This window comes from Podarcis filfolensis (assembly GCF_964270895.1).
Source record: "Podarcis filfolensis genome assembly, chromosome: 17".
Lineage (NCBI taxonomy): Eukaryota > Metazoa > Chordata > Lepidosauria > Squamata > Lacertidae > Podarcis > Podarcis filfolensis.
Genome location: NC_139621.1, coordinates 10475686 through 10503435, shown reverse-complemented (window position 1 = coordinate 10503435; position 27750 = coordinate 10475686). Strand labels below are relative to the sequence as shown.

The 27750-nt window shown below is 46.4% G+C and overlaps 1 protein-coding gene across 1 annotated transcript; it reads left to right on the top strand.

The window, feature by feature from the left end:
- Window positions 1-26290, top strand: S1PR5 (sphingosine-1-phosphate receptor 5). The gene is made up of 2 exons (XM_083593757.1): window positions 1-188; window positions 24540-26290. Exon 2 carries the CDS (start codon window positions 24763-24765, stop codon window positions 25921-25923), a length of 1161 nt encoding a protein of 386 aa, XP_083449883.1. The 5' UTR covers window positions 1-188; window positions 24540-24762; the 3' UTR covers window positions 25924-26290.
- Window positions 26291-27750: the final 1460 nt, after the last annotated feature.

Genomic DNA, 27750 nt, shown 5'->3' with positions numbered 1-27750 from the left:
GGCAGTGCCTGTAGGATGCAGAAAGCGGCAGCATTGCTCCTGACAGAAAGACCATTTTGAATCAGCAGCACCGCTCAGCCTTGTGGAATTCTGTCAGGGGCAAATCAAATGTCAAGGAAGGCAACTGCAACCCGGAAGCTGAAAACGGAAGCATGTATGCAAATGTTGGCAACATTCGCTCCGGAGCAGTGAGTAGACTGGTGAAGAGATGGAAATCCCATTCAGTATTATGGCTACTCTGTGTTGCAGATATTAAGCTGTGCAGCAGAAACCACCAGCTTCCACAGCAAGCACTGGGGTGGTTTGGGGGATGATGATGATGATACTACTGCTACTACTACTACCAGTGGCGTAGCGTGGGTTGTCAGCACCCGGGGCAAGGCAAGTAATTTGCGCCCCCTAACCCGTGGATTTGCGCCCCCTAACCCATGGATTTGCGCCCCCTAACCCATGGATTTGCCCTAACCCCAGATGTTGCGCCCTGTGCGGCCGGCCCCCCCTGCACCCCCCACGCTACGCCACTGACTACTACTACTACTACTACTAATAATAATAATAATTTATACCCCACCCATCTGGCTGGGTTTCCCCAGCCACTCTGGGCAGCTCCCAACAGAATAATAATAATAATAATAATAATAATAATAATAAACTGATAAAACATCAAACATTAAAAACTTTCCTAAACAGAGCTGCCTTCAGATGCCTTCTAAAAGTCAGATAGTTATTTATTTCCTTGACAACTGATGGGAGGGCATTCCACAGGGTGGGCGCCACTACCGAGAAGGCCCTCTGCCTGGTTCCCTGTAACCTCACTTCTCGCAGTGAGGGAACCGCCAGAAGGCCCTCAAAGCTGGACCTCATTGTCCGGGCTGAACGATGGGGGTGGAGACGCTCCTTCAGGTCTACTGAAGAGACTGCTTTTCTTCGCCACACCCCCAAATCTTTGCTTCCTCCTCTTCTAGTGTCCCAGTTGTGAGGACGACCAACAGGGTAGTCCATGAAGCAGAGTGAAGCAGCAGCCACAGGTGGCAAATTCTGTGGGGCAGAAGGTGGCTGGAAATGTGTACCAGGGCAGCTCCTAAGCTGGCTTGCTGCCCTAGGGTGTGGTAGAGGCCTCTGCTCCATCACCAGCGCTGAAGTAAGATCCACCTACCTGTCTGGTCAGATTTTGTGTGCACAGAATGGGGAACAAGCCATCCTGTGCTTTGCCTCAGGCAGCAAAATGGCTTGGGCCTCTCCTGACTACCCAAGCCATGCATTTTGGCTGGACCACCTCTGCTCTGGGCGTCTTGCAGTTCCCCTGTTGCTCTTATTAATCTGTCCGCAGTCAGTCAAGGGATTCATTTCTAAGAGCCATTCCAGGGAATGATTATAACTGCATCATAAATGGACAATTACTGTGCCATTATTGCTGGGACCTAGAAAACCTTTCCTTTCCCCGCAAGGCAACACTGTTGATGCTGGAAGAAGAGGGGTGGGGGGTTGTTTTTCCAACACTCACGGCATTTTAAGCACACACTCAGCAAGTGCCTTCTTGCAGAATCTGACTGCATGAGTGTTAAAACAGAAGTTTTGTGGAGCTGCTAGCCTTACTTAGGCTGCAGGTTTTACAGTCTATTATGCTTACTGTATATTATGCTTACTGAATAAGGGACGCGGGTGGCGCTGTGAGTTAAACCACAAAGCCTAGGACTTGCTGATCAGAAGGTCGGCGGTTTGAATCCCTGTAACAGGGTGAGCTCCTGTTTCTCGGTCCCTGCTCCTGCCAACCTAGCAGTTCAAAAGTATGTCAAAGTGCAAGTAGATAAATAGGTACCACTCCAGCGGGAAGGTAAACGGCGTTTCCATGCGCTGCTCTGGTTCGCCAGAAGTGGCTTAGTCATGCTGGCCACATGACCCGGAAGCTGTACGCCGGCTCCCTCAGCCAGTAAAGTGAGATGAGAGCCACAACCCTAGAGTCGGCCACGACTGGACCTAATGGTCAGGGGTCCCTTTACCTTTATGCTTACTGAAGCACTTGCAAGCACTGAAGTCTTGCAAATGTAAAAGGGATTGCGAAAGAGAGTTGGAATCTACGGCACCAATTATTAGCCACTGGCACATCATCTCTGCTTTAAGGGCACTGGCTTTCTGGCTCTGAAATATTTGAAGTGTGAACAATTTGGCAGATGGTAATAGGCTGTATCTGGAATCCCAGAGGCCCTATACACTTCGTATAGTTGGTGCCTGCAAAAGGAGTCAGAGCATCCTGGTGCTGCAGGGTTATTCAAACCTCCTTCATGACTTTAGTCACATATCACCCCAAACATAGCCAGACCTCTCTTCCTACCAAGACGCCCCAAATTCTGCAAAACCCCAAAGTATGGTTCAAAATAAACCATGAATATCGAGTGAGCTTTTGCAACACCTCCTTGCATAACTGCATTGGTTGGCATAATTTGTGGGGTGGTTTTGAGGGGGATCCAAACTATTTGACTTATAGGGTGCGGAATGAAGTCCATGAAAGTTGATGTCATAATATGTATGGTAGACTGTGCACATACTGTAGCTTTAAAGCACATTTGAAGTACGTTCCTTCCTTCAAAGGACTCTGGGCACTGCTGTTTACCCCTCACAGATTCACAGTTCCCAGCAACTTTTAACAGACTCCAGTGTCCAGAATTCTTCAAGGGAAAGAATGTTCTTCAAATGAGCTTCAAAGGCATCCTGCGCTACAAAACACTTCAGAATAGTGGCGTCCATTCCTCCCGCTACACATTTTATATGCTGTTCCCCCCGATATCCACATTCTTTGCAAGCCATTTCTCCTAATACAATGCACCTTTAAGGTGTTTTTGCCAAGATATGCATTTTCACATGTTCTCCTAATGTACATACAGTGGTACCTCGGGTTAAGAACTTAATTCATTCTGGAGGTCTGTTCTGAACCTGAAACTGTTCTTAACCTGAGGTACCACTTTAGCTAATGGGGTCTCCCACTGCCGCCGCCGCACGATTTCTGTTCTCATCCTGAAGCAAAGTTCTTAACCCAAGGTACTATTTCTGGGTTAGCGGAGTCTGTAACCTGAAGCGTCTGTAACCTGAGGTACCACTGTATTTTTGTGCACATTTTGTGATTGGAGAGCTGTACTGCAAAGTTTGGGCAGGTGTGAATTTCTAAGGATAACTGCTTTTTTTGTTTGTGTATTGCTTTAAGAAGTGTGAATGAGGTCAAACTGAATTTCTCTGCCCTCCCCCAGCATCTCCCCTCTGGCAGATGCAGAATATGGACAGAGGCAACCAACACAGGGCAAATCTGTATATGTCTTAGGGGTGCCTCTCTTCCAGCAAGTACACAGCACATTGTTAGGCCTCTGGCTCAAGTCTTCTGCCTTCTCAAAGCTGCTAAGGAGCTGGGCCACAGGAGGAGTCCAGAGTGGCTCTCAGCCACATCCTGCCGTGTCCTCCAGCCCATGTTGCTTGTGGGTCCCAGCATTGGAGTTGGCCTTTTATTGTCTCCGCATTAGGCATGGCTGCTGGTCCCTCTGCCTGCCTCAATGGGGCATTGTTCGCCGAGCCCAAGGGAAGCCAAGGGAATGCCTGTGTGGAAGCAGCAGACCATCCCTAAGCGCTGAGCTGGGAATGGGGACTGAAAGTCACCGACAAAACTGAGGACTGGCACAACTGCAGAGAATGAACCAAAAGCCCATCCAACCCTGGCTGAAACTGGGTTTAAGCAGAAGGGGGTTGCCAGGTGGGGCAGAGCTGATATGCGCTTGGAGACATTGGGACAGCACCTGAGAGTCACCTGACATGCAGAGCAAATACCAGATATCCAGTCGCTTATGATACTTCCTCCCTAGAGAGGCTAGTCCAATAGCCTTTTTCAGTTTGACCCTGAAAATGATGAGGGTTATGTCGAATCATTATGAACATCCCAATGTAAATATGTTGCATGTGGCGCTGTGGGTTAAACCACAGAGCCTAGGACTTGCCGATCAGAAGGTCGGCGGTTCAGATCCCCGTGACGGGGTGACCTCCCATTGGTCAGTCCCTGCTCCTGCCAACCTAGCAGTTCAAAAGCACGTCAAAGTGCAAGTAGATAAATAGGTACCGCTCCGGCGGGAAAGTAAACGGAGTTTCTGTGCGCTGCTCTGGTTCACAAGAAGCGGCTTAGTCCTGCTGGCCACATGACCCGGAAGCTGTATGCCAGCTCCCTCGGCCAATAAAGCGAGATGAGCGCCGCAACCCCAGAGTCAGTCATTAACTGGACCTAATGGTCAGGGGTCCCTTTACCTTTTAAGCTGCCTTGGGTGGGCTATACTACCAAAAGGTGGCATATAATTCTTTATATATATATATATAAATAAATAAAGGGTTCTTCCCAGTGTTCGTTCTACTCAAAGCAGACCCACTGAAATTAATGGAAATTAAGCAGATGTGCTTTGAGGAGAACTTGGTTGGATGCAACCTGAAACTAAACAAATAAACAGATCCAAGTCAGGGGTGTCCCTGCTTCCCCGTGTTCTCACATAAGTCAAAACGGGCCCGGGAGAGAACTTACAACTTCATGGTGAGGATGATAAATGGCAACAGGCATAATACGCTTCTTGCACAAAGTAATTGCTCCCTCGGATGGTATAATATTCCCAGTGCCTGTTAGTGTGAAGGCCATCAGCTTGGATGGCCAACCTGCTTTTGTTACCTGGATCAAAGAATTCCAAGCCCAGGTTCTCATTAAAGGTTTCACATTTAACCAGAGGGAGTAAATCCCCTTGAAGGCAGCAGGGCTTACTTCTGAGTACATATGCATAGGTTTGCACCACATGTTTGTTTTTTAAAAAGGATTTGAGGATGAAGCCCAAAAAGTCTCCTGCCCAGATCTGTTCTGTTGCATTAACATGATATCACAAAGTCAATCTCCTATTCCAAATAATATTGCAGATCCTGCAGCAACTCAGCTCTGCTTTTACAACTAGTTCCTTCCTACGCTGAGCAACATTTTGGAAATAGCATCATCCATGAGGCTTTTGACTAGTAATTCAGAGAGTGCCTCTAGCCAGGCACCGCACCCTGAAGCTGAAGAGATCCTTGGATATCTGCCATAAATACTCACAAGTGAAGGAATTAACATTTCATCAGCCTCCTGTGCTGCAAGGGTTTTTGCCTTTCTTCCCAACTTTCCATGTTTTTCCTTCTCTAGCGGTGGCCTTTTCTTCCCTTAACCGCTGAGTTGAGCAAGGCTTCCTCCAGACGTTTCATCAGCCTCCTGGGACTGATGACCCTCCTTGCTAGCCTATTAATAATTATTCCCAGCTCTTTAGGGGGAAGGGAGAGGACTTCTGCATTCTCCCATTGCCAGTTCCGGGAAAGGAGTGGGCTTTGGTGATTCGACCACAGGCAGCTGCCCACCAGGAATTCCGAATTCATTTGCTAAGCTGCCCTGAGTTACACAAAACCACCTGGAGAAGTCATGTTTCCAACGGCCACCGGTGAAGCTACCATGTGACAGCCCAGAAAGCATTGCACCCCAAGAGATCTCTTGCAGGGCGATGCAGGAAACCACCCACCAAACGATCTCTTGACTCATACTGTACCCCTGAGAAGGAGGTGCAGGGTGAAGTGTCCTGGGCCAGCACAGCTACTTCTGGGAAGGAGAGGGACTGAGCTTGGCGTCTGGCAGGGTAGAGGGGATTTGTGTGGGGAGGGAGACCCAGAAAATGTGCAGCAGAACTCACCTTCCTCCCCGCTGCCCTGCCTCAAACACTTAAGCTTTGCAGTGCAGGGATTTAATCCCAAAACATAAGAGCTAACTTCTAGGGGCCGATGTCCCCCCCATAAAATATCTGAGGGGGCCAGCTCCCCCCCCCCAGTTGATGGGCATTGCCATTCAAATTGTGTGCATACACCGCGTCTTGTGATCAATTATGCAGGGCGGGGGTTACCTGCAACTCCCCCAATATTTTATCCAAGTTGGCACCCCTGTCCCAGAACAGACGAACCCTGAAGCTGGCTCAGGCCAGAGGCTCAGCCGTCTGTCTCTCAGAAACCAGCCCGCGAGCCGGGGTATAGCAAGAGCGCCCCTGAGAGCGCGCAGAGTGCCTGTCCCTCGCTGCAGCCCGTGGCACCAGGGGCCGGGATTTCCGGGCGGTCTTAAACATCCCCCCCCCCAAGCCCGGTCAGACCAAGCCCTCGAACCAGATCCTTGTCCCCGGCCTGCCCATTCCTGCGCGGCATCAGACGTGTCCCGGCTGGCCCCGGCCCGCTGGGCTGGCAGAGGCTTCCCTCCTTGGGTAGCTGCGAGGGAGCGCCTCTCTCGAGCGCTAAGCCCGGGACAGACTACCCGACGGAGTGGGAGCGCTTGGCGGCTCACAGCCAGCTCTCTCTTCCCCACCCCGGATCGCGGAGGGTCCCGGCTCCACCCGCAGCTTGCTGGCTGCCCCGAGCTCTCCACGCCTAGACTTCGTGGGAGCGGGAGGTGCCGGCAGCGGCCGCCGCCCCCTCGAATCTCAGCGGGGACGGGGAGCTCTTGCTGCGACCCTCTTCTGGGTTGGGGGAGAAAACGCAAGGGAGCCCAGCCGGGGCCGCCTCTCCGGGGCGCGGTCAGGAGCCAAGACCCAGGGGGCGCGCCGACGGACGGGAGCAAGCTGCTGCTGCTGCTCCCCAGGCTCCCCGTCCCGCCTCAAGAGCAACTCGGATAGTAGCCGGCCATTTCTGACGGTCACAGACCAGCAAGAAGAGCAACTCAAGTAGGACTTAGACGGGGCGGACGCGTTGCGCTCCCCGTGGGCAGGATCGCTAGCTAGAACTTGCACGGCGGTTCTGAGGGGCACAAGCCAGGATTCGCATGCCTCCTTCTTGCGCTTCCCACGACCCGCCAGGTAGGTCACGGAAAACCTTTCACCATCCAGGACTTGGGCTGGTTAGCATTCCGTGTTCTTCTAAATCCGTATGTGGGAGGGAAGGATATTGGTTTTGATTTGCTCTTTCTTCATTAGGTACCCTGTGTTCTTCAGATTAAAGGCTGTAACCAAATTTAATAATTAGCAGCCATAGCAAGAACATCAAAAGCCTTATCCGCCTTCATGCATTTGCCTAAACCTTTTCAAGCCACCCAAGCTTGCCGCCTCTTGTGGGAGTGAGTTCCACAGTTTAATTGAAAAGTATTTTCTTTTCTCTGTCCTGAACTTCCCAACATTCTGCTTCAGGGTGGGGGGACTTATTACCGTATTTTTCTTTCTTACTAGGTTATGTTATGGTTACCAGATTTTTTTCAATGAATCCGGGGACACCTTTTTAATTTTATTTTTTTAAGCTGAGTAGCAACGGGAGTCAGTAGTGGGGATGGTGAGGCAAAAGACCCTGGGGCCAAGCATATAGTGGTACCTCGGGTTAAGAACTTAGTTCATTCTGGAGGTCCGTTCTTAACCTGAAACTGTTCTTAACCTGAAGCACCACTTTAGCTAGTGGGGCCTCCTGCTGCCGTCATGCCACCGCCACACAATTTCTGTTCTCATCCTGAAGCAAAGTTCTTAACCCGAGGTACTATTTCTGGGTTAGCAGAGTCTGTAACCTGAAGCGTCTGTAACCCGAGGTACCACTGTACATGCATATTGTATAAGGTGCAAAGGCCTTCTTTCACACCCTGTGAAATATAAATGCACAGAGTTTTTTAAAAACTGGGCAATGGCCGTCCACCCGCGACTCCTGAGCCTCCCCCGATCAGTCAAAACAAAGGGGGAAGGGGGTGGGAGATCCCACAAGACACATCATATGGGGACTTCTGGTGAGGAAAAATGGTGGGCACCATGGCAGCGAGCTGCTCCTGAAGCCAGCCAGAGCCAACTGTACTACCAGGCTGACTCCGGGCTGCTGAGGCTGCTGCTGCCACGTTTCCTGGGGACAGATTTGCAAATCCGGGGACATTCCGGGGACGGAATTTGTCCGGGGACAGATTTGCAAATCCGGGGACTGTCCCCAGGAACGTCTGGTAACCCTAGGTTATGTATTTTTCTGCTTTTATGTTGTAAACTGCCCTGTGATCCTCAGATGAAGGGTAGTATTTAATAATAATAATAATAATAATAATAATAATAATAATAATATCCCCTATTTTCTGGAAAACCAACAGAGAGCAAGGGAGGCATCTTCTCCACGGGTTGGGCACTTTAAAAGGTGGTCATCAGTGTAATAATATTAGCTACCTCCAAGGTAGCAAAGCAGAATCTGGAATCATGAGTTCTGAACGGAAGTGCTCCAGGATGGCTTCTTTTAGAGTAGCCTCATCTTAAACACATCATAGGAAAAGTGTTTCTTTAAACTTCCCAGGTTATCTGGGAAAGGGTCCTCTGCAACCTGGCAGTAAGGCTGCAGTCCTATAAACGCTTATCTGGAAGTTAAAGCCAAAAGGAACTCAATGTGGCTTTGTTTCCATATAGATATACATAAGTCTGAGCAGTAAATCTCCTGGTTGGGAGTGTGGGGCAGTGGGGTGGGGGTCAACATTGAGGCACAGCCCTTTTAACTGTTTGGAAAAAATGATAGCGGGGTGTTCTCTCCACACACACACACCATTTCCCCCTCTTGTAGGTTTAATGTTTGCTGGTAACTTATCACAACACCCTGCAGCTATGCTTTACGCAGCACAAGTAAAAGAAAAAGAAAGGAAGAGGAGGGAGAAAGGGGAGGATATTGGTCTCTGCTGCGATGAGCTTACAGGCTATAAAGTTGGACAGTGTCAGGAATAAGCGGTTAGTTGGGGAAAGAAAGAATGTGTAGCACGGGAAGAATGGAAACAGATGCCATTGGGAAGGGACTGGGAAATTCAGCAAATGGACTTTGTGGGAGAGGAGAGCTTTGAAGAGAGATTTGCAGGAATTGAGATTGAGAGGGAGTTGCAGCCAGCAGAAGGGAAAGCAAAAGAAGTCAGTCCCCTTCTGCTTTCTCTCCTCCTGGCATACCTGCTTTCCTGCAGAGGCTCTTTTTTTCCCCCATTCTCTAAGAGAAAAGCAGCTTCAGGAGGGGGACAATGGAGAGCAGAGAGAAGAGAGTGAGGAGCAAGGGCCTTTAACCCTTCCCAATGCCTGCAGCTCAGGAAATCCAGACTTCTCTTTGGTCTGCCTTTGCATGTCCCATCCAGTTCAGGCTCCATTTTGGGCATGGCAAGATAGGCAACCAATGTTCAATGTATGTAGGGACAAAACGGAGAGGTTTGCCAAGCCAGGTGAATCACTCTGCCCGGGATTATGTCCCTGATTGCGAGGCTGGCATCGGCTTCTCTTGAGTATCTTGGCCTTCGTTGTCCATGATTGACAATCCTGTGTGTGTTTGTGCATATCATATAGTGCAGGGGTCAGCCAACTTTTTCAGCAGGGGGCCGGTCCACTGTCCATCAGACCTTGTGGGGGGCTGGACTATATTTTGAAAAATAATAATGAACAAATTCCTATGCCCCACAAATAACCCAGAGATGCATTTGAAATAAAAGGGCACATTCTACTCATGTAAAAACATGCTGATTCCTGGACTGTCCATGGACTGAGAAGGTGATTGGGCCGGATCTGGACCCTGGGCCTTAGTTTGCCTACCCATGATATAGTGTGATGCCCTGCTTCTGTCCTGCCAGGATCTGGGTCAATTGTTCCTCACTGACCTTTGGGTGGAGAAGCTGTTGCACCTCCCTCTGATGGTGTGAAAAGGCTCAGCGAGCCTGGATCCCAGTTTTGAGCATGTTTCCTGGAAGTCAGTCCCACTTGGGATTACATTATGAGTGCAGAAGAGTAGCAGCCATAGGTTGAATTTCCATGTCCAGTGTCTAAGGATATCAGGACATAGATATATCCCCTTCTACTAGCCCAATGCTAGCTATGACTCTCCAAGGTTTTGCACAAAAGCCATTCCTGGCTGTTTCCTGAGAGCCCAGTGGGAGATGAACCTAGGATCCTAGACATGCAAAAGGGGTACTATGCTGCCGAATTAAGTTGCACACACTGTACAATTGATTTTTTTGGGGGGGGATCAATGGTAGGTCTGTGCCTCCCCATTTCAACTTTTCAGTTTGTGATCACTAACGACACTTGGTGAGAGTCTGCCATAGTTCCATGCATTTAACTGCTGGGTGGTAGTTTTGTGTACCGATTGCATTCCCTCCACCTCCCTCCCTCCCCCATTCAGCCATTGTATATCAAATTGTGCAAAGTCAAGGGCAATTTCTCACAGCCTGGCCTTTGCAGCTTTCCCCCCATAAATCACTGCAAATGTTGATGCTCTGTGGGGCATCTTCCCCGTACTTTTGAGCAGAGAGCGCCTGTTGATCTGTTTGAAGCCATCAGGCTTTGCAGGTTACAGTTCCCAGCCTGGGAATCTCTCCTCATCGCTCCTCTCACATCCCTCTCTGAAACTTCTTTGTCTCTCATCCCTCAGAAATGACCCCATCCTGAACCCAGTTTCTGGGCTTATGAACAGGAGGATCACCCTCAGATTGATTACATTGCTGCCTCACCCCTCCCTTCCATGAGGCCAATGTGGGGAGAGTTATTTCACAAACTCTGCTTCCTCTACATGGGAACACACGGGTGGAGGAAGAAAACCCCAGACCCTCACAATGCCCAATGATCACACACCCACGTCTGCTTTGCCCAGCATTGGGAAGCTGTGACTGGCAAGCCGCAGTGTTTGTGTGTATGTGTGTGTGTGTGTTTGGATAACCAGATAAAATGAAAGAAAGAATGCTTCATCTCCATGACCAGCTTCCAAGATGTCTCTAATCATTCTGAAAACAAGTGGCTGCTGGTTGATAGATTGGAGGTCAAAAAAAGCACATTGCTGATGCTGCATGGAACTTGTGGACTGCACTAGGAAAAGCCTGCTGTCCTAGACCTGCAGTGGCAGGGGACCCTTGGGGAGGGAAGGCAGAGAGCAGAGGTCGATTTAGGGGAGAGCAACCACTTCAGTTGTAATGGGTGCAGAGCCTTGGAGGTGCCACAGTTCTTGGGGACGTGGGTGGCACTGTGGTCTAAACCACTGAGCCTCTTGGGCTTGCCAATCAGAAGGTCGGTGGTTCAAATCCCCACAACGGGTGAGCTCCCATTGCTCTGTTCCAGCTCCTGCCAACCTAGCAGTTCGAAAGCACACCAGTGCAAATAGATAAATAGGTACCACTGCAAAAATGAATGACAAGATCTTGTGTCGCTCTGGCAGAAGAGAATTGCCTTCTAGGTGAGAAACAGCACATTCTGTGCTGCTTTTGGCTTCGCCAGCACCATTCCTTGAGAAAGTTTTGCTGGAGAACTGGTGTTGAGAAACAGCCTGCAATTCATAATCTATCGAGGATCAAAGACTTTGTCCGGTTAATCCAACTCCTTTCCCTGTCTAACCAGTATTGATCGTTGCTTTGTAGAAGCAGCCAAGAATAAGCTATTGGGAAGCAGCATATGCATGCACAAACCCCTTCTTCTTCTTCCTCTTCCTCTTCTAATATATTTTTATTACAGATTTTTTAGTTTAGAGAAATATGCGCATTGTCTCTTTTTTCAAGTTGTGTTTTCTACTGATCAGTTTCGTTTGTTGTGAGACATTAGTGTTGCATGCAGTGTTAGGTTAGGAAGAAAAGAGAGGGAAGGAGGGGGGAGTGGTGCGTGGGGTGGGGTGGCAATGCGTCTATTCTTATACTTAGTATATGTGTGGGGTTTTGTGTCAGTGTCACTCATGTGGGTTCTCTTACTATTCACTTGTTGTAATTCCTTGGTGGTGAAAGAGGTTGGGGGTGGCCTAGGGTGTGGTTGTCTGTCTTTGGTTATCTGTAGTGAGATTTTGTTTTTGTGTCTGAGTAGGGTGTGTGTGTGTGTGTGTGTGGGTGTGGGTGTTTGGATTACGTTAGCCAGATTGATTCGTATGCTGTCAGTGGATTCTTATTATTGTTTTGTTGGGCTGTGTATGTGATAATGGGGAACCATACCAGGGTGAAGGTGTCTTCTTCTATTTGTCCACGTTTCAGTTTCAGTTTATTGGTTAGTTTTTCTAATAAGGATGTTTTCCCACGATATTTGATACCATTAGTCCATGCTCATTCCTGACACGTCTCTCCAGTGTCTGGCTAAGATGTTCCTGGCTGCTGAAAGTAGGTGGGTTATGAGCTCTTTATGAAGTGAGTGGGCATTATTATCACGAAAGATTGCACGGACCCCTTCTGAGCAGATTTTGTACCTCTTCCTCACATGTTGCTTTTGAAGCGGCCCACCTCCTCCCAGAGTGATGTGGGGGGCAGCTCTCGCTGGCTGAAAATCACCGTGCCTTGCTGCTTTGCACCTGACCTGCAGTGAACCTTTTTCAACAGAGAAATGAAGGAATCCAGAAGTCATTGCAATGGCCAGATCTATCACCAGTTTATGTTTTGATAGGGTGAGAAGCAGCTCGCCAGCTCCTTCAGTCTGGTGGGGGGCGATGATGCCATTATCTGAGGTTCTGCCCCCATAGCAGCTTGCAGAGCGAGGAAATCCAGACCCTCAGTGTTAAAACATTGGCCCTCCCTGCACAAGACAACTGAGCCTACGGAGTAGATTCACTGTTCAAATTTGGAAGGCAGGGAAAGGGGTTGAGTATTGCTTTTCTGAATTGCTTTGCATCAGTTGCTTACTTTTGAGAGTCATGCTGTAGAGAGCTCTGCCGAGGCAGAGTGGAAACAAAAGCTTGCATGCTGCTGGGGTTTTTTTTGGGGGGGGGGGAGGGTTGCTGCACACAGCCTGGGAACTTATCTGCCTTTTATGTGGCAGGGAGGGGCAAAAGAAGCCTCTGCCAGGGGACTTTTTTGCTCATTAGTGTAACAGTTGTGGAAGCTGTTGTGCCAATTAAGTTTCTTCCAGCTGAAATTCAAAGTGAGACGATTTCTGGCTGTGTGGGTGTAGGAATCCCCAGGACACCACGGGTAGATGTTCCACTGATGGCATCAGAGCGAGCACTGTGAGAAACTAGCCGAGATAGTGTGCATGTGAGGCTTGCAAGAACTTGTCAAAAGGGAGGGTGAAGTTTCCCCGATACAGAACAATGTGTGCGAGCATGAAGGGCTCTGGATTTCAGAAACTAAGTACGGAGACAACAGCAGTTCGAAACAAAAGGGCACCTTTCAACCCTGTCTTAACTGATGTGCCTAATGGCAGGGCATTTGTGTGGGATTGTTGGTTCAGACAAGGCAGACAGATTTTTATTTTTGTTATTGAGACTGCTCCATGGCTCAGTGCCTAATTTCCAAAATGAGAAACCCTGGGGCTTGTTTTTTAGCTGACAGGCTCTCGCCAGAGGTATGCTAGAACTACTTGTAAAAGGAACTCTACACATGCGCAAAGGTGCTCTAGCCATATGCTTCAGGGTCAAGTCCTGACAACTGATAAGATGTTCTGAGGCTGGATAATGGTGGGCTGTCTCTCTGAAGTCTTGGCTCAGGTTCAGATGATAGAGGTTCAGGTGTGACAGAGAGAGTCTGTGTGAATGCTTTGGGGATGATGCATCTCTTCTCTACAAATGTTCTTCCAGGGCTGTTGTCCTTCATGGTCCCAGACAGATCTGCTTTCCCCGCTTTTCTCCACCAGCTCACTTTTAAACACCCCCGCCCTACCAGCAGGACAGAGTTTATTTTAGATACTGCCTGGGTTAAACCACAGAGCCTAAGACTTGCCGATCAGAAGGTCAGCGGTTCGAATCCCCGTGACGGGGTGAGCTCCCGTTGCTCGGTCCCTGCTCCTGCCAACCTAGCAGTTCGAAAGCACGTCAAAGTGCAAGTAGATAAATAGGTACCGCTCCGGCGGGAAGGTAAACGGCGTTTCCGTGCGTTGCTCTGGTTTGCCAGAAGTGGCTTAGTCATGCTGGCCACATGACCCGGAAGCTGTACGCCGGCTCCCTCAGCCAATAAAGTGAGATGAGCGCCGCAACCCCAGAGTCGGTCACGACTGGACCTAATGGTCAGGGGTCCCTTTACCTTTACTGATAGGCAACAAAGTCCCCTAAGTCCATGATCGGTCAGAGAAGGATGGATGGAGGCAGGATCCAGTGGAAAGCAAGGCAGATATTTATTTTTCTGTTGAAACAGAGTCCCCTCCCCTCATTCTAAGGAGGAAGACCCTGAATAAAAGTGTGCAGGAACCTTTAAAGACTTTTGACATTGCCCAACCCCCTTAGCCAAAGACCACCCCAAAACCATCATAAATACATCATAGGAGGTGGTCTCCTGATAATGGTCGCTGATTACATTACTTAGGCAGCCTGGCCATTCTTTTGTGATGGTTATTCCTGAATCCAGGCCACAGGCTCACCCTATTCTTGCACAAATACGCCCTTAAGAGAGGATTTATACATGGGAAGGCTTTCGCCATTTGCCTCCCTTACTGCAGAGGAATATTTGAGGCCATCGGGAGAGTCAAAATGACTTCAGGATTGCTCTTCTGTACTGTTTCAGACACATGGCTTATATATTTACATATGTGTGCATTTATGAATATTTATTCTATATCTGAGACCTTAAAATTCTTATAACACTACGTTAAAGGCAATGAAGTGTCTGTGTGCGCATGTGTGCATGCAATACATTCTCCGGAGTGTGAGAGGTCATTTGGGGGCCTGTCTGGAATGTTTTGTGTGCTCAGCAGAAGACTATTGTTGTATGTGTGAGAGAGAGGCGGGGGGTGGGGGGCAAGATCTTGAACAGAGCAGAGCAGAATTCTTAAGAATGCAGGGGAAGGGGGAGGAAATTGGGCAGATGGACAGGACTTTATTACAAAAAGTTTCTTGATTGCAATTATTTTATCTCATTGCTGTACTCTTGACTTTCGGAGGTCTTTTAAGTTGCAAAAGCAGCAACAACAAACCTTTCAAAACTTCATTGTGGCTTGGCTCTATATGACCCTTTTGTCAGAGTGCTCTCCCAGTTCTTTTCGCTTTACGGACTGGTGATGTCTGTAGCTGTATTGGGAGGGTGGGGTGTGAATTGCGTCCACGTAACATTTTCAAAATTCTTTCCCACCTCCGTTCCACAGGCATTAAACTGGGAACACCTTGGAACTGGATGCTCAGGTTCTGAGTATACTGCATCAGTATAAAATGGCAAGTCCCATAAATGGCAGGATATCTTGATGATATGATTGATATTGTGTTAGGTGGTTCCCTGGTCATGTCTCACCCCTCTGCTAAATTGTTGTGACCCTCATTCTGCCTTTAAAAGTGTTAATGGAAAAATCCAAGGGCTCCCTTGGACAAAAACAAAGACACCAACCAGGATAACTTGGAACAAAACAGCAGCCTGTAGGCTTGGTCTTTATTGAACTGTTGCAACAGGGTGCTCCCCTCACTTGCAGGAGAGAGGAAGGACACAGAAAAAACGGTGTGCAAGACCTTATAAAGACTTTTGAAATTCCCATCCTCCTGTCACCTGGCTGGTTCCCCCTTTCCCCCTCCCCATGAGTACTTTCCAGGTGACAGAGGGGAGTTTGCAGTTTCCTGCCCCCAGAGGGAAGAGCTGATTATTGTCCTTTGTTCCAGTCTCTTGCTGAATCCACTCCCATATGCAAGTTCTTTGTGATCTTGATGGTCTTCTGTCTAGGACCATCAGGGTTGGCATAGCAACTGGGCAGGGCTCCTGTGGATGTGCTGGTATGCTGAAGGGATTATGGCCTCCCTGTATCAAACCTTCCCCATTTTGTAGTCCTTCCTTCATGGAGTAAAATAAAAGTGGAACAGTGCAAATCCGACGTATGGTTGATTTTCTATGAATTTATAACAGAAGCGTAGCTGTGTGAGTGTGTGTGAAGTTTGTACAAACTGAATGATTGGGGGGGCAGGTTCCTGCTACAAAAGGGACATCTGTAACTTCCATACAAGATGGATGCTCACATTTATGTCAAATTAATGTATTAATTTAAACCATTTCAACCTCGCTCTCCACTTTGAAAAGGCTCCAGGATCAATTAAAAAGAAGATAATTCCTGCTCTCAGGCTTACAATATAAAGAACATAATACAAAAGGCAGCTGGCTTTCACCAGAGCTGCTTCCCTTCTCTTGCTCTCTTTTTCTCTCCTACAACCTAGTTCTACAATCTTGGCTCCCAAAATTGTCCCTGGTCTTGTAAACAGCCACCTGCCGATTGCCTGTGGTGAATAAGGATATCCTCTATGCAGGGAAACACTGGAATACCAGTGTTCTTAGACCACTGATGTGCTACAAATGACTAATTTCTTTAGGTGTGGGCAGGTGGGCTAGTAACTCGTGGGCCAATAATGGCAGCCTTGCTTGAGACATTTGGAGCTCTGTTGTATTTGCAAAGATGTACTGCTCTCCTCGGACTGCGCATAAGAATGTGAGAATGTAAGAAAAGCTTGCTGGATCAGAGCAGTGGCCCATTTAGTCTGACATCCTGCTTTCAGTGTGGCCAACCAGCTGCTTATGGGGAAACCAGCAAGCAGGATTCTTGCAAAACACCAACGTTCTGATAGCCATCAGGCAAATAGCAGTAGCAAAGACAGCCTTCGCTACCTCCAAACTGAGAGGGGAAATGTAAACTCAGGTCACCAGGACAATGGGGCAAAATGAGATGTGCCTTCGAGGCAGGAGGAGCGAGTGACTCAGTTATTCCTAAAACAAGAAGATACTGACAACCGAAGTGAATGTCAAAGGGCACATTCGTAAAAAGAGAGCTGAAAAGCCTGTGGTTAGGGAGATGCAATGGTTAGAAGAGGGCAAGTTAGAGTTTTAATAGGATTAAAATGTGGAGAAGGGAATTGGCGTGGGCAGCGGAATAAGCCTAAGGTGTTTGGACACAGATAATAGGAGCTGGGACATTATTTGTACCCCGCCCATCTGACTGGGTTGCCTCAGCCGCTCTGGGTGCCTTCCAACAAATATAAAAGCATAATAAAATATCAAACATTGAAACCTCCTTTATACGGGGCCAGAGGCAGAGCAAGCTGATTGGGTGCCTGGGGCAGCGCCCAGGGCCAGCCCCCCACGGGGGGTAGAACCAGCTGCCTGTGGGGTGGGGCGAACTGGGGCAGGATGCTCTGCAGGGCCTCTGAGGATTCTGACTGCCTCCTCCCACTCAGCCGCCCTACAACTGAAGGGGAGGCGGCGGGTGGAACGTTTAGGGCAGCGCGGAGCCTGTGGGCACCCAAGCCACCGCATCACTCCCAGGAGAGACGCATGGCTCGGGCACACTGCAGGCCCCGCGGTGAGTGCTGCCTGCCATTTTGTCACCCCCCCTCAGTAGTGACACCTGAGACGTATCGCCCCCACCGCACCCCCTTCCTCCGCCCCTGTACAGGGCTGCCTTCAGATGTCTGCTAAAGGATGTTTAGTTACTTATCTCCTTGACATCTGAAGGGAGGGCATTCCACAGAATGGGTGCCACTACCAAGAAGGCCCTCCGCCTGGTTCCTTATAACTTTGCTTCTTGCAGTGAGAGAACTGCCAGAAGGCCCTTGGCACTGGATCTCAGTGAACGATGGAATACTGGGTCGAGGCTGTGTAGGACTTTCAAGGCCAGCACCAACACTTTGAATTGTGCTCAGAAATGTACCGGGAGATAGGAAGACTGGCAAGCAGTAGCTAATGTGAGACAGAGTGAGAGCTGAGATAAGGATTTTTAGTAGGTTTAATAGATTTTAAAAGCTGAACTTAAGAAACATTGTAGAGAGAGAACCAACAAACCTTAGCTGGAGCAGCAATATAAGCCAAGAAGGAAAGAAATGGTTAGCTTGCGGAAGAGTTTCCATATGAAGGAGAAGGCAAAAGTAGACTGAAATATACTTTGCTTTGCTAGCTTTTGGGGGCAGGAATTGCTTGGAGGAATTTGCTTCAGCTGGGCATGAGCAGGAACATCTTAATGGAGGAAGAGCCTCCTTGACCGGGCCATAGGCTTCTCATGGCTTGTGCTTCCTTTCTGCATCAGGCAAAGGACTACGAGAATGAGTCAGCGGTGGGAAGATAAAGATTAAGATAAAGAAGTGAAAGGGAAGAGGAAGAGATTTACAAAGGGAGAGAAAGAAGGAGGAAAAGACTGGAATAGGGAAGAAAGCAGCTGGCGAAAATGGCGCTGGGGGGGGGAGAGTGAGTCATCGCCCTCAGAAGGGAAAAAAAGCCGGAAGAAGAATAGTGGCGGAAACAGTCACTGCAACAAAGAGAGGCTAGAGAAACAAAACAAGAAGGACCACCTCACAAGTAAATTGGAAAATTTCACCATCTATTGGCGGAAAATAAAATTACTCCCATAATTTTAAAAACGCTGCTAAGACACAGGCTTGAAGTACAACCATAAAGAAAATTAGCTATACACGAAAGGACATTTGAAATACCAAGTTCAGCTTCTAGAAAATAAGTTCTTAAGACGGATGTTAAGTACTGCGAAGGAATTTTTCTCTGATAATTGCCAAAGTAATTAAAAATATTTAACTAATTTTTTATTAAAACTTGGATTTTTTTTTACTTTTTTTAAAATAAAAAATAAATAAATATTTGAGATTAACTGATAACAACATAGGGTAAAACCACCGGAATCTTAACTGACTTTCAATCCCAACAGGTAAAAGGACCAAATTATAGACTATAAACAGAGCATTTTCAAAGTTTAGGAATATATATATATTCTTGGTTTGAAATAAAGATATCTAGATCAGAACCAAAAGGAAGAAGACAAATATGGGTTCTAAAAAATACCAAACTATACTGACATCTGGGTCAGGACTACAAGTGAGAAGACAATCAACAGCTGAAACAGACCCCAATGCTGACATAAAAGACCTTATAATGGGGATGGAAAAGAGCCTAAATGATAAGCTGGACATACTAGCTGGCAACATCCAACAAAACTCAAAGCTAATAATAGACCTAACAACACAAATAAGTGACCTCTCACTTAAAAATAAAGAACTGGATAAATCTGTACAAGAACTTAAGAGTAAATCTACCAAACAAGAGGAAATGACGAAAAAATTGCAAATGGAAAATAAGGACATTAAAAAATCACAAGACTCAGCAAAGGAAGAAATAAACGACCTAAAGAGAGCCCATGAAGAGCTGCTAGATGATATATCATTGATGGAGATGCGTCAGAAGGAGATGGTCCTCCGCTTCCGAGGTGTCCCACAAACTCATGATGAACAAACTCAAGAGAAACTATCACATGAGATTGCAAACTGGTTGGGAGTAGAGGTAGAAGAGATGCTATTGGATATTGATAAAATTTTCAGGATCAAATCAGAAAGATCGGACACTTATAAAGGGCCAGGAGATTGCTTAATTTTTTTCAACTCAAGACTTTTAAAGGACAAAATACTACATCAAAAAGGACAAGTGAAGTTAGTAATAGATGATAGGCCTATCAAAATATTTAAGGAAATCCCAAAAAGAATTCTGAAGAAAAGGCAGAATTATAAGACAGTAACAAAAGCACTCAAGAAGAATTTGATTAGATTCCGGTGGGAATTTCCTGAGGGCATCACCTTCACATATAAGGACAGAAGAAAAACTCTTAGATCAGTAGACGAGCTGGGAAAATTCTGGAGGAAGTACAAAAAAGAATTAACTGGAGATCCAACATTGGAGTGAGAGGAAACAACGCAGACACCACAAGAAGCATAGAGAGACAAGTGCGTATTAAGGGGAGGGGGGAGAGATTGGAAGAAGCAGATTATCAAAATCCTAAAATTTCTGAGTTTTCTTTTTCTTTTTTTTCCTTTTCTTTTTTTTTATTTACTCAACGAAACCATTGTAGATAATAAATAAAAATTAGTGAATCTAAAAATTATATCTTGGAATGTTAACGGTTTAAATGATAAGAGGAAGAGAAATAAAATAGAACATGTATTGAGGAAAGAACAATGGGACATTTTATGCTTGCAGGAGACCCATGTGACTAGAAACCACAGAAGGGTTTTAGAAAACAAGAGATTGGGTCAAGAATTTATATCCTCAGATGTAAAAAAGAAAAGGGGAATTGTGATCTATGTGAACCCTAAACTAGACGCAAAAAAATCTTTAAGGATGATGAGGGTAGATTACTAGGGGTAAAAATAACAAAAGGTAAAGAACATTTAATTATAGTAGGAGTTTATGCCCCGAATGGTAACAAAACAGAATTTTTCAGAAAAGTAGAAGCTAATTTACTGGAATTTATAGAAGAGGAAATTATTTTGATGGGAGACCTAAATGGTGTCACATCAATAGAATTAGATAGGACACAGAGAGAAAGAAAATCAAAAAAGGCAGACTCCCAGACACCTTCTTTCAGATGGTAGAAAACTTAAATTTGATTGATACATGGAGATATAAAAACCCAGGAGAAAGACAGTATACACATTTCTCGGAAGTTAAAAAATCAGCCGGCAGAATTGACAGCATATGGGTATCAAGTAACTTAACAATTAAAATTAAAAAAGCAGAAATACAGGCCAAAATTATTACAGATCACAACCCAGTCACATTAGAATTAAAGGAACACAAGAAAACTAATAAAAGATGGAGACTTAATGAAAGATTATTAAATGACAAAAAGATTGTGAAAAAAGCGCAAGAACTACTGAAATAATTTTTTGAATTAAATAAAGAACAGGATACAGACTTCAGGACAATATGGGATGCAAGTAAAGCTTTCATAAGAGGCTTTTACATACAACAAAGTGCAATAAGGAAAAGAAACAGAGAGCAAAAACTAGAACAAATAAGGAAAGAAATAGGAATAAATGAAAAATTATTAGCAAAACAACCAAAAAATGAATTAATAAACCAAAAACTAAAAATATTACAAACCCAGGCTTCAGCAATATTAAATAGTGAAATTGAGGACAATATTAAATGGATGAAACAAAGGTCGTTCGAATTTGCAAATAAACCCGGAAAGATGCTAGCCTGGCAACTGAAAAAGAGACAAAAGGAAAAACTGATTGATAAAATAGTGGAAGAGGGGAGAACTTTAGATAACCCTGAGGTTATTTCCATGATACTTTGTTTTTGTGGACGCGGAAAAGGCGTTTGACAAAGTATCATGGAAATTTCTAAAAATATTATTAGACCAGATGGACATGGGCGACCAAATTACAAGAGGGTTAAAAGCAATTTATGAACAACAAGAAGCAAATATAATAATAAATAATGACACGACTGATTATTTTAAAATACAGAAGGGCACCAGACAAGGGTGCCCACTTTCACCTTTATTATTCATTTTGGTTTTGGAAATATTAAATCAAGAAATCAGATTGGATCAAGAAATAAATGGAATATCCCTAGGAGAGAAAATATACAAAATAAGGGCATTTGCAGATGATTTAGTTTTAATGGTGGAAAATCCAAAGGAAAGCATAGCAAAGGCTCTAGAAAAAATGGAAAACTTTGGAAGGGTATCAGGTTTTGCTTTGAATAAAGAAAAAACGAAACTAATGGTAAAAAACATGGGAGATCAAGAGAAAAAGGAACTGGTAGAAAAATTTGGATTACAAATTGTAAAAAAAGTGAAATATTTAGGTATACAAATAACAATGAAAAATATAAATTTGTTTGAAGATAATTATAAAAAAATTGGGAAGAAACAAAAAGAGAAATGGAAACTTGGACAAGATTGAAACTAACACTCTGGGGTAGAATTTCGGCTATTAAAATGAATATCTTACCAAAACTTCTGTTCCTTTTTCAAATGATTCCCATAATAGGTAAATATGATTGTTTTAAAAAATGGAAAACGGACCTAACAAAGTTTATATGGCAAGGCAAAAAGCCACGGATCAAACATAAATTATTAACTGACATAAAAGAGTGGGGAGGTTTTGGACTCCCAGACCTGAGACTATATTACAATGCAGCATGCTTTACTTGGATCAAGGATTGGATCAAATTGGATAACAGTGACATTTTGGATTTGGAGGGATGGAACAACAGATATGGTTGGCATGCCTATCTAATTTATAACAAAGTGGCAGTCCATAAAGAATTTCTAAGCCACGTAATTAGAAATGCATTATACAAGGTCTGGGTGAGACATAGAAGGTTGTTAGAACCAAAAACCCCATGGTGGGTCTCACCGCTAGAAGTAATATTGGTTAAAAAGAAAAATACTATAGGAAGAATGGCAACATACCAGCAGCTCCTAAAGGAAGAACAGGGCCAATTAAAACTAAGACCATACGATGAGGTGACCCAATACTGTACCACATGGTTACAATATCACCAAATTGCACAAATATTCAACCAGGATAAAGTAATAGGATTTGAAAAAGAAGAATCAAAATTACAAAAAGTATTATTACAAAACTCAAAAAAATATATATCCAAAATGTATAATTTATTATTTGAATGGGAATTAAAGGATGAAGAAGTAAAAGAAGTTATGATTAAATGGGCATGTGATATAGGATATGTAATTCGGCTGGACCAATGGGAGAAATTATGGAAATATGATATTAAATTCACGGCATGTTATACAATAAGAGAAAATTTTATGAAAATGGTGTACCAATGGTACTTAACTCCGGTAAAATTGGCTAAAATTTACAAATTAAAATCGAATACCTGTTGGAGATGTAAAAAAGAAATAGGAACAATGTTTCACATGTGGTGGGAATGCCGACCTATTAAACAATTCTGGAATGAAATCTATGAAGAACTCAAAAAGATGTTTAAAATATCTTTCAGAAAAAAACTGGAGGCATTCCTTTTAGGTTTAATTACAAATGATATCCCCAAAAATCAAAGGAAAGTATTCCTTTATGCAACAACAGCTGCCAGGATGCTTATAGCTAAAAATTGGAAAGGCAGAAAAATTCCATCAGTGAAAGATTGGCAAATTAAATTTTGTGAATACATAAATCTGGCAAGACTCACAGCTTACATAAGGGGACAATCGGACCAGAAATTATTAAAAGAATGGGGTTGTGCTAAAGAGTATATGAAAAAACATTGTTCTGGAGTTAGTATATTGGTATGTAATGAATGATGCTTTACAGGGTTAAAGAAAAAGAAAAATGGTGTAAAAAAAAAAAGTACCAAGGTGGAAGTAATCTAATTAGACACAACAATACAGTAAGAGTAAATTTTTTGAGGTCTTAGAACAAAGAAAGGAAGTCAATTTGTGTTTATGTACGTAATGATATGGTTTTTTTTCTGTAGATGTGTGCTTTTTCGTTTTTGTTTAGTTTAGTTTTGCTTCCTTTGCTTTTTTTTTTTTCGTTTTCTGTTTTTTTTCCTATATGTTCCGGGGATTTTTGTTTGTATAGTATTATTTTGGATTCAATGTTTGTAATTTTTGTTGTGATTCTGCATTGAAAATAAAAAAATTCAAAAAAAAAAAAGAAAAGAGCAGGAACCTCTTAATGGAGGAAGAGCCTCTTTGACCGGGCCATAGGCTTCTCATGGCTTGTGCTTCCTTTCTGCATCAGGCAAAGGACTACGAGAATGAGTCACGTCTTCAGTGGTCCTCAAACATTTTCCTCTACTTGAAAATTGCTGAGGATCTTGGCAGGCCACATAATGATTTTTCTGCCTGCTGTAGCAACTGTCAAGTGTTGTGCTAGAATGGGTTTTTTATGGTGCTTTTACAGAAATGTCATGGGCCACCTAAATGAAGTTTGCAGATCAGTGGTGGCCCATAGGCTACAGTTCTGGAACCCCCCAGGGGCGGAGGAAGGGGTGTGTGGTGGATGCGGGTTGCCCCGGGTGTCACCACTAAGGGGAGAGGTTACAAAATGCTGTGCAGCACTCACCATGGGGCCTGCAGCGCACCCGAGCCACGAGTCTCTCCTGGGAGTGACGTGGTGGCTTAAGCGTGCGCAGGCTCCATGCTGCCCAAACTGTCCACCTGCTGCCTCCCCCCCCCCAGCTGTAGGGCGGCCGAGTGGGAGGAGCCAGGCAGACTCCTCAGAGACTCCGTGGAGTGTCTTGCCCCGGCTCGCCCTGCCCCATGCGCCCGAGCGGCTTCCTCCACTGCTGGAACCCCTGATATAGCTCATAAACCTTGTGCTGTGTGTACAAAAGGCACTGGCAGAAAATCCTGGAGATCTGTGATTAGTAGGGGGGCAAGATGGACTTTGATTAAGAAAACTCCTATTGCCCAGCTTCTGTTATGATAGACCCTTTTCAATTCACTGGGCATCACCTGGAAACAGTGGCGCTGCATCATTCGCTGGTGCTCAGGCTGCGCATGTGCATACACACGTGCATCAGGCAGGACAAGGAGCTGGGCATGGAGGGTAAACGAAACCTGCCATGCCAGCCCAACCCTTGCCACCGCTGCCTCTGGGTAGGCGTGGGGCACAGAGGGTTCATGGGGCGACACAGTGAGGAGCCTGGCTAGACGTGGCCTATGGTGGGTGCATCCCCCAACTGTGACATTCGGCAAGGGGGCCAGGGGCATGGCCGCAAGGCCCCTAGTGGCAGGTAGGATGGGGATCCCTGCCAAGGGGCTTGCATCCCCTTGAAATCATGCCCCCAGGGCCTGCCTGGTCCTCCCCACACTACGCTTCTGCCTGGAAAGCTGGGTTGGTTTCATGTTTTTCAAACATTCCACTCACAAGTCTTTCTCTTGAATTTCTAGGCTCCCTCTTGGTTGGTCAGAATGGAAAGAGTCTGCTAATGCTGTGATGGGTTCTCCAAAATGGCCACCGGTGGACGTGTTAACTACTGACGAAAACTAATCTCATTTGTGAAATGCCAACTTTTCCGGCGTGGGGCATGCGCAAGACTGGCACAGCATGATGGAAAGGACTATGCCGTGCTATGTGAACCAATGAAACTGAAGGTGGAGAGGTGTCCATGGGATGGAATTTGCCAGCATGGAAACCCCACGCTCTCTGAGCCAGATCTACCGAGAGTACCACAACAACAATGTGATTTCTTTGCACTACAACTACACAGGCAAGCTCCATGGCAGCAAATACAAGGGCAGTCTCAAGGCGGATGCCATTGTGTTCCTGGTGGTGTGCGCCTTCATTGTGGTGGAGAACCTCGTGGTCCTGCTGGCTATCTGGAGGAACAAGAAGTTTCACTTGCCCATGTACTACCTGATTGGGAACTTGACCCTGTCGGACCTGCTTGCTGGCGTGGCCTACACTGCCAATATCGTCATGTCCGGGCCCAACACCCTTAAGCTCACCCCTGTGCAGTGGTTTCTGCGGGAAGGTGGGGTCTTTGTCACGCTGGCTGCCTCTGTCCTCAGCCTCCTTGCAATTGCCATCGAGCGCCATGTCACGATGGTCCGCATGAGACTCTACCACGGCGACAAGAAAGGGCGGATGTTCCTGCTGGTGGGGGCCAGCTGGCTGGCCTCCATCTTGCTCGGGGTGCTGCCAATCCTGGGCTGGAACTGCATCGAAAACCTCCCCGAGTGTTCCACAGTGTTGCCCCTCTATTCTAAGCATTATGTCCTCTTCTGCATCACCGTTTTCCTGGCCATCCTGGTCTCCATTGTGGTGCTCTATGCCCGCATCTACCGCATGGTCAAGTTCAACGGGCAGCGGCTGGGCAGCCTCCGCAAAGGCATGCTCAAGAAGTCCCAGAAGTATATGGCCCTGCTGAAGACGGTGACCATCGTGGTGGGCACTTTCATCGCCTGCTGGCTACCCCTCTTCCTCCTCCTGTTGTTGGACGTTTCCTGCCAGGCCCAGGCCTGCAGCGTGCTCTACAAAGCAGACTATTTCCTGGGCCTGGCGATGATTAACTCCCTCCTGAATCCCATCATTTACACTCTGACCAGTAAGGACATGAGACGGGCCATTCTCAAGTTGCTCTGCTGCCTGCTGGTGGTCACTCCTGGCACGGAAGAGAGCCGCGCCAAGCGCTTTGGTCTCCCCATACTGGAGGGCAGCACCAGCAAATCGGAGCGCTCGTCGCACCAGCACGAGGGGCCTAATGTTAGCATGTCACTTGGGAACAGCACCCCCAAAGCCATCAAGGCAATGGTGCTGAAGGCCGTCTACTGAAGTCCTTTGGTTATCTTGCCCCAGCGGCCTGTAGTGCGGTATGAGCAGCCAGAGGTCAAGAAGGGGGCTGAGGGGCCAAGTCCCAGCAGAGTGGGACTAGGTCCTGAAGGAAAATGCTGTGGCAGATCTTGGGAGGAAACCTAGGCAGGGCTAGCAGGTAAACCAGGAGACTTGAGGAGCGGACAAGGAACCAGGGGTGTCCTAGTACTTGGCACCCGAACCGAATCTGGTTCTTGCCCAGGCAAAGACTGATTTGGAAACCTGTTGGCTAGGCCAAGCTGCCTGAGTGGCTGGATCTTCTTGAGCACCTAGAATGATAACAAAGTCCAGTTACTTCCACCCTGTAGCTTAAAGTAGTTCATCACAAGATCAGGAGGCCCACCCTTCTAGTCCTTGTTGCTCCTGTGCAAAATCAAGGCCCCCAAACCCATAGAAACAACCCTTCCCTCCACCAAGGTCTTGCTAGAACTAGACTGAGTGCCCTGGAGAGATATGAAGATAGAGATAGGCAAGAGCTCTTTTGGAGAACATCAGTGGCTTCTTTTTGAAGGAAAACACCACCTTTGTGCTGTTTTTTCTCTCCAACCTGCCCGTTTCTGTCCCAGCCTCCACCCCCAGGGGCTGGTCCTCCTAATTCCTTCAAACTGACCACTTAGTCCTTCAAGATGCTGATAAAAAGTGGTGGAAAGACAGATCTAATTCATTATAGTGCTATTGAGGGCAGAGACTAACCTAGCCTGGAATCCAGCCCCCATGAAATGGCGGTCTACATGTACATGTATAAAGTTCAGTGTCTTTAGACAGACATACAAGTGCACTGTATATCCTTGTATGTGAGCTTATGTTGATGATGCCGTTAAATTATGTCTCTTTGGGCCAAAAACTGACCCCACCCTTCAAAATAAAGCTGTTTAATAAAAAAAGTTGTCCTGCTGGTTTGGGCCACGTTAAGTGGCTATGGAATGGTTGTAAGTTGCCCTGTTGTTGTCTTGGCTGTTCTATCTCCTACCCCAAAGAACTAAGGAAGAAACATCCCGTTCTTCTTCCACCTCCGTTTGCTTAAGGGGCACACAGAATGCAGCAAAAAGGAAGGAAGGAAACCTCCAAGTCTGGTATCCTAACCTTGTATATAAAACTACAACCCACTATTAAAGAGATAAATGTCAAAAAGCATTCGCTGGACTCTGGAATATACAAAAAAGCAGCACTTCTCTTTTGCCTAAATCCTTACTGATGCTAAGGTACTCTGCCAGTATGGGCAAGTTTGTTTGTTTGTTTGTTTGTGACAGAAATGACCTAGCAAGCCCCACTCCCACCCCAGCACTCTGTTACTGCTTGCAAAATGGCACCTGCCATTATGCAGCTGTGTAATCTTTTGCTTTCTTTGACTTACGGCTGTTGCACAAAATCTAGCTACCGTAGATTCCGGCGTATTAGGCGATTGGGCATATTAGACGACCCCCCAAATCGGCAGCTGCAATTTGGGGGTTCGTCTTATAAGCCCAGTTGCCTAATATGCTGGGCAGCTCTGCGCCGGGAGAAAGCCTCCCGACGCGGAGTGGAGCCCGCCGCCCCTGCTGCTGCTTCTGAAGCAGCGCGAGGGGCAGGCTCCGCGCCAGGCGGCTTTCTCCCGGCATGGAGTGGAGCCAGCCGCCCAGCTGCTTCCAAAGCAGCAGCGGGAGGGGGGCCTCTGCGCTGGGAGAAAGCCACCTGGAGTGGAGCGGAGCCTGCCGCCACCTCTGCTGCTTCCGAGCCACCAGGTGCTGCAGCAGGGAGCGGATACCCGGAGTATAAGACGATCCCCGACTTTTAAACCTCTTTTCCCGG

Coding starts and splice junctions, on each gene's coding strand:
- S1PR5 (XM_083593757.1), top strand. CDS start 24,763: ATGGAATTTGCCAGCATGGAAACCCCACGCTCTCTGAGCCAGATCTAC.